The 9,325-nt window shown below is 44.9% G+C and overlaps 1 protein-coding gene across 1 annotated transcript; it reads right to left on the reverse strand.

Annotated features, from left to right (window-relative positions):
* LOC110394647 (C-C chemokine receptor type 8-like) lies at nucleotides 5,851-8,650 on the reverse strand. Its single transcript, XM_021388600.1, is given in 2 exon segments — nucleotides 5,851-8,101; nucleotides 8,104-8,650. Coding segments are annotated over 2 exon segments (1,305 nt in total). The 5' UTR covers nucleotides 8,305-8,650; the 3' UTR covers nucleotides 5,851-6,997.

Consider the following 9,325-nt stretch of genomic DNA (forward strand, 5'->3'; position numbering starts at 1 on the left):
TTCTGCCCTACATTGTGGTAGATTTTATTGCCTTCTCTCTCTCTCTCTGAGACTAATTACTGTCTCAGAACAGGAATGGAACAGCTGGCTTACAGCTTTGTGCACAAATATGACATTTTACACCTGCACTGCTAGCTGAAGAGTTGTGGATAAACTGTCTGTGCTACAGTGCAAAACAGTATAACTCTTAGCAAGTATGATATGAAGGCAAGTCCATCTGTATTTGTAAAGCTCTCAGATCATGTTGCAATTGTTGTTTTATGCAGTACATGCCAATCAGTTTGCAGTCCTTCTTGAAAGAGATTGTGTAAATGTTAAGATAAACACAAGCCACAAATAAGTGATAAAACTTCAACTGAGAAGCCATCTGAGCAACAGAATTGAAAAGAAATGTGGTTCTTCCTGCCTAAGTTGTACTAAAATATGCCTATTCTAAGTAAAGCTTAAGTGAATCTTAGCAAAATGTTTGTGTTTCCTGAACTGCACTTGGATTCACCTGGAATCTCAAAACCAAACCATCCCTGGCATGTTTCTTTGGGGAATTAATGTCTTACATGTTCCATCCTATAAGACTTGAAGTTATAATCTAATTTCAGTATGACTAGCATTTATCATAGAACCATAGAATGGTTTGAGTTGGAAGGAACCTTTAAGATCATCTCGTTCCAACCCCCTGCTATAGGCAGGGACACTTCCCTCTAGACCAGGTTGGTCACAGCCCCATCCAGCCTGGCCTTGAAAGCTTCCAGGGAGGGGGCATCCACAACCTTGCTGGGGAACCTGTTCCAGTTCCTCACCACCCTCACAGTAAAGAATTTCTTCGTAATATCTAATCTAAATCTACCCTCTTCCAGTTTAAAACCATTTCCCCTTGTCCTCTAGCTACATTCCCTTATAAAAAGTCCCTCCCCAGCTTTCCTGTAGGCCCCCTTATCCTCAAATAATTTACTGTCTGCTGCAGTTTTTCACACCAATGGGGGATCATTTCTTATCTCCTTCTTCATGTGTTCAATGCATTAAACATTCAATACCTATGCAGTGCTCACCACTGACGCTTCCTACTACTATGCAGTGCTCTCCCCTCACTCAGTTCACTGAAGAGACTGTCAGGTATGCTCCAACCCCACAAACGTGTTTACTCAGTGAAATGGGGAATTTTATCCCAAGGTACCTCCTAACATTTTCTCTGACTTGGAAAAAAGCCTAGAAAACTTAGGGCCAGAGGCTCTGAATGTCAGCTTACAACCAGGAAAAGCTTTTATCAGAGTGCTGTGACAAGTGAAAACAATTTAGCTGTTAGCTTGAGAATCAGTGAGAGAAGCAAAAGAAGAAGATGACCTATTAGGATGGGAGATGTACCGACCAGTAATCACGGGAGCATGGCTGGATGGGTGAGAGAAAGACACCTTCCTCCAGCTCAAGAGAAGGAACTCAGGACAGAGAGAGAGAAGCCAGGGGGTTATCTGTGGGTCACCAGAGTTTCAGCAGACCTCTGAGATTTTCAGATTCTCAATGAAAGCTGAAGTTAGGCAAGCTTAAAAATTTAGTGGTGTTATGAGGTCATTTCAGCAGAAAATGGTAAACCACTGAAAGTTTTGTATCTTGTCCCTGGGTTAATTTATCTTTTTAGCACTGACATAAACGGTTGAAAAATGTTATACAAATTCCAGTGAGTATCAAGTCCATCACTGAATTCAGGGGTGGATCTCAAACGTGAGAGAACCTGGCTTTGATCCGGCCATCATACACAGATCTGTGAAACTCAAGCCTCCAGGGTGAGGCACATTCAGCCACTCAGGTTTGGTTTGGGTGTCCCCAGGATGCTGCCATCTCTCTGAAGTTTGCAGTGCCATGACCCAGCCTGTCTATCAACGTGCTGAATGTTGTCTCGTCTGTGGGGCAAGTGCAATGCTCACCCTTCTGTTAAGGATTTCAGAAAAGGGAACACCTTAAATCCAAGAATTTAATGATGTCATTCATAACAATAATAATGATACTAGTAGTTGAAATTATACACACTTCCTAGTTTCTGCTCATCTTCTAAGTGTAATGCTTACTCTTTCACTGCCCTTTTAAGCCCTAAGGCCAACGGTTTCAGCCTGTTGGTCCCTCACAAAAGGATCCCTCTCCATCTCATCTCATGTCCTCACCTCTCAAGGCCTCTGCTATCATACTAGAACTGTGCATAGCATCATACTGGAGTCATAAATATTTCATTCTGTGAGGAATAACTGCTAGTTACTACTGTCTATATAAAAGCTGTGGTTTTGTGTCACAACACCAAGCAGAACTCAGACAAATTAAATACAGCCTTTTGCTCAGAATAACTGCTCTTGCAGTAAGCAAACCCGACGCTTCAGGCAGGTCAACACAAGTTCAGGCGAAGTCAACCTGGCAAGCCGCAGACCTGAGGCCTTGCGCTGCCAGCACAAGGGCCATGGCTGGTACTGGCAAGAGCAGTACCCTATCTGTGGGTGGGTTGCAAGACTGCAGAAGACAGTCCAAGAGTGCAGTCTCCAATTACAGGCTTACAGAAGTCTCTCAATGGGATATTATTCTTCTTTCCTAGGAGGATAGAGGAACTCAACCATGTCTCTGCTTCTTCCCTTTTCACTCACCTGCCCCTGCTCCCAAGACCCTGCAGCCTGCGGGGAGGTAAGGAGAAACGAAGGTCTGCTGTGGGGAAGGGCTGGGGACAGGGGCAAGGTTTATCTTCGATATGGTTACAGAAGAAGAGAAATCGAGATGCTAGAGACTTGTGAAAGGAAGCAGTCCTTAGGAGTGGGAAGGCGGTGCTGAGGGAAGTGCCCTGGAGGAATGAAAAGGAGTTAGGTGTACCCTAAGAGGCTGAAGTTTCTGAGTAGGAAAGTTGCTGAACTGCTCCTGGAATTATGTGCCAAGTCAGAACTTATTCCACCTCCTGCTGAGAGACGAGTGGGTTGATCTGTCACCACACAGTGCTATCTTGTATCTTTGATTTTTGAAATGATAAGGGCACTAACAGAGAATGGGGAAGAAGTGGGTGAGATATTGAAGCAGGCTGGCATTGCAGCACCTCAGCTTGTAAAGGAGCACATCAGGGGAGGTGGGAAGGAAGTGGAGGCAGCAGCTAGCACACCACAAGCCACAGGGAGCCTGGAAATAGGGTGGCTCTGGAGGTGCGGGACCAGATCTAGAAATGAGCATACAGACACTATCTTGTCTTTAAGACACATGGAGCACAGCTTACTCAGCAGCAAGAAAGGCAATGAGATTATAGATTGCCCTTTGTACCTCCCATAAGCCTGAGAAAGCGGTTTTGAAGGGATTTTTTTTTCCCCTCAAAATGCAAGTGCTCAGGTTGAAATCTTTTTTCCATATTATTTTTAGAGACCCTGTGCTGAGTTCTACACAGTTGATGGCACTATCTCATTTTGTCCTGGATGCCCCATCCCACCCACAGGCTCACAGGCTTCTTCATGTCTCCTGTGTCACCGCTGTCACACAGCAGTGACGCCCACGTCCCTTTACTGCTGAAGAACCTGAGTGACTCTCCAAAAGGGACATTTCCATGCACAGGTTGTACTAAGGAGAGCAGTGTGTTTATATTGGACAGTTGCGGAGACACCTGTGCTAGGACCAGGACCAGCAGCTGTATGGCCATAGCTCTCAGCTGCTAATTAGCCTGGGCATGGCAGAACAATCTTTTGACTTCACAGGTTCTCCTTTGCACTGCTTTGCACAGTTCTGTTATACTTCAGGTATTTTAAAAGTGTGATATTTCTGAGGACCCTAAACACTTGGATATTTTGCTGCACGCTGCCAAATGCTCTTGGGCTAGAATAAGGTCAGGCTTTCCTGTCAAAGTGAGAAGATCGCGCTACAAAACGGCAGAGAACATGAAACAGGAAAGTGGAGGATTATGAAACCTTACATAAAAATCAAGAGGTAGAAAGTTCAAAGAGATGCGTGCACATTTTAGAAATAGCTAGGTGATGCTATCGAACATGAAAAGTGCTACTTGGCACTTTAGCTGGCAATCTGCCATCACCTGCAGGTGTGACAGCTCCATCCTTGGAAAAATGATAAGCGCTTTAGTTGTGCATCATATAATTAGGAGATCTGTTCTACAGGCAGCAGTAATTACTTTATTCCATCTCTCCAGAATAATGGTTAGCTTTCAATTTTACTGGAACAAGATTGGGATATATATTCACATTGCCACACAGCTACAGGAAATCCAAGTAACATCAAATCTGAACATACCTTGGTGCGTTTGCAGTGGTGTCTGCTGCTGATGACATCTCAGCACGTGAAAACTGGTTGCTTCCAGCAATCTGGTTCTGAGTAGATTGCAAAATTCTTTTACCGGTTTTACTTAGTGACATAACCCTTGAAAATGAGGAAGTGCCGCATCTACTACCTGCTTTATTCCAAGGAAATATTATGCATCCAAAAGAGGGGAGATTGCTGTTGACCAATTTCTACCTAAAACAAAATGTTTAACAGAGGAAATGACAGTACCAGTCCCTTAATGGTATTGTGCTAGTGTAGAACTACACCTTGGTTTTGATCTGACAGTGCTGTTACCCAGAACTGTTTCAGAAGACAGAATTGTAAAAACTCCTGATCATTTCTTCATGTTTCTGATCGTTTCTTTGCCCATGTAAGAGTAGCATAAAATTCACTGGAATCATGACATCAAAAATAAATGTTCATGTTCAGAGAAGAGACACAAAGCATCTTGGAGTACCTGATGTGATGCTGGGTACATGTGTCTCTCCATTCTGTTATCCCAAAGTAGCTCCTTGTTTTATTCCTTTTTGCAGCTACATTAGACAGAGAATGAGCCTTCTGGAGGGAAAAATGTCCTACAGATCTGTGGTCGTGTTCTGTGAGAGATCAGTGGTACTGAGCTGTGCTTGAGGAGAGGATGGGGCTTTGGATCTCCCCTTTTGGTTTCTTAAATATTGGTGCTTCTTACACCAGAGAAAGAGGAGGAGGTCAAGAACAAGGATGAAGAGGAGGAGGAAGCTCTGCAGGAAGTCCAGCAGATCCTATTTTTAGTCTTTTATTGTTTAAGGCTTCAAATCTCACTTGGGCTAAATTCTGCTATTACCCTTCTCCCCATCTGATTTCAGTGTAAGCTAGCAAAAAAGAAAAGTAATAAAACCAAAGAGTTTGTCCCTTGTCTTGCAGCCCAGAGAGAGCCCTAGCCCACTGCAAAAAGCATTGCTATATGAGTGATGCAAGTGCCTTTGGCACATTTTAAGTTCACACTTGCAGGATTTTTGGATGGTGATGGAAAGAACTGCGCAGGTCTGCGGCGTAGCTGGTGCATGCCACTTTGAATGACATAGCAACCCAAAAATGGGCATTTGAAAAATTAAAGTGCTTTTGACCATCTTGTCTTTACATGATTTGAAATTCAGCAAGGCAGATGAATACTTAATGAAAAATGTCACAGAAGGCTTCAGTCAGAAATACTGCAAAATTCTGACCGCAGGGGAAAGGAGTCTGACCTGATGCCGGCCTGGGTATCTTTTTAAACATCAAAGTGTCTGTGCAGTACAAAAACCACAGCAATGTGTAAACAGAGAGCTTCGTTTCTACATACCTAGAAGTTTTCCAAGAAGTAAAAATAAGATACTGAGACTGCAGTGCATTTCTTGAGGAATAAATTCTACAAGTATTAATTGTACCATCTATCATAAATGAATGTTTTGTACACTAACTAACAGCAAGAACCTTTTGACACTGAAGGTATAAAGATTTTTTAAATTCTAAGGAAACACACACACACACAAAAAAACCAATTCTGTTTTCAGGAGGAATGCTACAGCAGAGTAAACTGATTATATTTTTATTGATCTAGAAAATGCAGTCTGAAGATGTTCAGGGAGTGTTTTTCTCACAGTTTGGGCAGCTTGATCTCGTTTAACTTTAAAATTTTTGTTCACAGTAAGATTACTTCAACCCAAATGCCATTTTTTCCACTGTGAATTTTTACTGGGATTTTGAAAGCAAATTTTTCTCATCAGGGAACTGGAGACAAGACTGACCTTGCTGAAAACTTCCAGGGCACCTCTGAATTCTATCAGATGTATTTTACAGGATACTATCTCAAAAATCAGTAAGAGCATCCTTTCTTGGTCTTCATCTAAACTTCTGAGTCATTAGAAAACCTTTCAGTAGCAGAGACATACAAAGATGCAATTAAAATATTTATTCAAAGAAAACATTTGTAAAAAGGCAGAAAATAACATATGAGAAAAAGTGATGGAGCCTATCTACTATGTGCCATTCTGTGATATTTACACTGAACTGCAAACCCTGGGGGCAAGGGGTTGGAGGGCCCATACCTCCGGAGGTGACACAGGGCCAGGCTGCTCTGATGGGCTTGTATTCAAGTGTATGCCTCTGTGCATGGGTGGTATAGGGGCACCTGGTGGTGTTGCTTTGCTGTCTTCAAAGACGTGGCCACCAAAAGCTGCTGTGGGTGGCAGTGTACTAAAGTAACATGGCGGAACCCCAAGCAGAAGGCCTCTTTATCTGAGAGATGAGGCAGAGGGAGGACCGTCACCAGTCCCTCTTTGCAGCATGAAGCCATCCTGTACTTGTTGCCCACCTCTCAGAGGAGTGTACCCTCTGAGATCCCCCTCCCAGGGATGCAGGGATTCATGTAGAAAACAGCTTCCACAAGGCAGAGTATGGCTGGGGGTGAGGCAAAAGCAGTGCTTTCACTGGGGAAGAAAACAAGCTGGAGAAGCAGCAATCTGTTTGCTGAAATATATTGCAAGAGCTCTAAAACTTAATTAAAAATCACCCCATGGCCAGTGTGTAGGGTTGCTCTTTTACACCGGTGCTCTTTGAAAACTCGTGCTGCTGCTCAGCATGGATCATTTCACAGCACATCCTGAAGGGACATACAGGGTCATCCCACAAGGATACCAAGCACGCAGGGCAGCCTGTGGGGCTCAGGGCAGCCACTTGCTCTGAGGAATGCAACTGGGTGGGCTCAGAGCACCCCAGCACTGTCAGAGCAGCCGGAGATCTGACTGGGCACCAAAGATGACTGAGTGATCCCAGAGCCTCTGGTGGGTCTCCAGAGGACACGGCTGCAGGGCTGAAGCAGCCCTTTCAGGTGGGCTTTGAACGTCACCCCAGCAAAGGCATAGATCACAGGGTTGAGGCAGCAGTGGATGAAGGAAATTGTTTCCGTGAGCTGCAGGGCCAAGGCGATCCGGCTGCTGGCCTGGCAGTCGTCAATGATGAGCAGGCTCTGCAGGGTGTCCAAGAAGAGCACAATGTTGAAGGGGGTCCAGAAGAGGAAGAAAACAATGACAATGATGAAAATCATCTTGATCGCCTTGATCTTGTTCTGATTTTTGCATTTTTGCAGGTTTCTTAGGATCTGGGCATAGCAGTGGATGAGGATGCTAAGGGGAATCAAGAGGCCCAAGATGTTGGCAGCAAACTGAGTTGTAACCTTCCAGATATTGTTGCCAGGGGGATACATGTGGACACACTGCACAGACTGCTCAATTTCCAGCTGCTGTTTGAACACGATGTTGGGTACAGAAGCCAAGCCAGCCACCAGCCACAGGACTAAGCTGATCATTGTGCCACAAGAGGCCGTCCGTATCTTCATGGCATAGACAGCGTGGACAATTGCTATGTACCTGTCAATGCTCATGAGAGTTATAAAGAATATACTGCTGTAAAAACCCGTGTAATAAATGCCAGCCATTATCTTGCACATAGCATTGCCAAAAACCCACTGGTCCGAAGCATAGTAGGCTTGGAAAGGGAGAGGCACAATGAAGAGGAGATCGGAGGCTGCGAGGTTCAGCAGGCAGATATCAGTCATCGTCATCAGCCTCTTTCTGGTCAGGAGGATCCAGAGGACCAAGGAGTTTCCCAGAAGGCAGAAGAAAAACACGAGGCAGTAAAGGATTGGCAGGAGGAGAGATTTAAATCTTGGAAAGACGTTTCCTTCATTGCAAGGAGCAGTGTTTTCATCATATCCATAGTCGTACTCTGTTGTGCTTAGGAACTGGTCTGTGGGATTCATCTTGGATTCCTGAGAAGGAAAGAGCAGGAGGTAAAGGGTCCTGGTATGGGTCTCCCTGTTGGCTTCTTACTCTGTGCCATATTGAGCCCACAAGTCAGTCTCTGGGCAGAGAGGGACTGCAAACTGTGCTCCTGATCTAAAGGTCTGGATTTTCTTGTACCCCTGGGGGTGAGGAAACATTTTGCCCATAGCATGAAAAACCTTACAAAAGTCTGCCAATGGAAGGAGACACCACCCAGCAGCATGTCCATGTTCCTAACTGAGCTGCTCAGGGCCAGGTATCAGCATGCAGGCTAGTTTGCCATGGGAGGTTCAGTATCACCTGTAAGAAATGGGCAGCGACATGCAGTGCTGAGCCCAGGGCTGCTGCAGCCAGGCTGCCATCAGGATGGGCTGGCTGTGCCTGCTGGTAGAGCACAGAGGTTTGTTCCTCCAGCCTCTTTTGCCAAGCCTCAGTTTTCAAGTTTAGAGAACACCAGCACAATTTTGGGGGGAGGGAGGGAGCTTCCTCACTTTGTCATTTCTGAAGAATTGCAGTGAATACAGCTTTTAAGTAGTTTGAGGTTCTTTCTAAAAGTGAGTCAGCACTTTAAGCCCTTCTTTTTTGTTGTTTTTTTTTTTCAGATGCCACTTCATGACCACCATAAAAAGGGATCTGGTTGGCAGAGTGAAATGTTCGTATTTTAGGAAGCAAGGTTCTTTCAAAAGACAGTGTTTCGGATGAGTTTGGCTTGTCCCTGCTAGGATATTTGCATGTTTGTTGTGCCCTTCACCTGTGTTGTGTTGTCATGCCAGTTGATCCTACCTCAGAAGAGCTTGAAACAGACTGATGGAGAGAAGCATCCCATGTAATTATCATTGTCGTAACGCAGCAGCAATAATGCAAGCGACAGCAATTAATTCATTAAATGCAGTGCAGGTTGTGCAGGGAAGTGGGAGCACCCACACATGTGGCACAGCGGGGGCTGCAGTCGGAACTCTCCCTGTGCCCCGGGCATGGTGCTGCTGGTGCCTCCCTGACCTGCCCCAGCTGCTTTGGGGCATCAGGCCTCCTTCAGCCAAAGTCAAAGAGTACGTGCAGCATGGAGAAACTTGTTACAAATACACCCCTCAGCCCTGCAGAGCTCCTTGCTCAGGAGTGACCAAGCAGTGAGAGAAAGCAGGGCTGCAGTCTGCCTTGGCAGTATAATTCTTTCCCGTATTCAGCTTTCAGGTAGGGCACCTGTATTATTAATTTCAGATTGGTTTTCACACATAAATATTATGATATTG

The sequence above is a fragment of the Numida meleagris genome, chromosome 2 (assembly GCF_002078875.1).
Source record: "Numida meleagris isolate 19003 breed g44 Domestic line chromosome 2, NumMel1.0, whole genome shotgun sequence".
NCBI lineage: Eukaryota > Metazoa > Chordata > Aves > Galliformes > Numididae > Numida > Numida meleagris.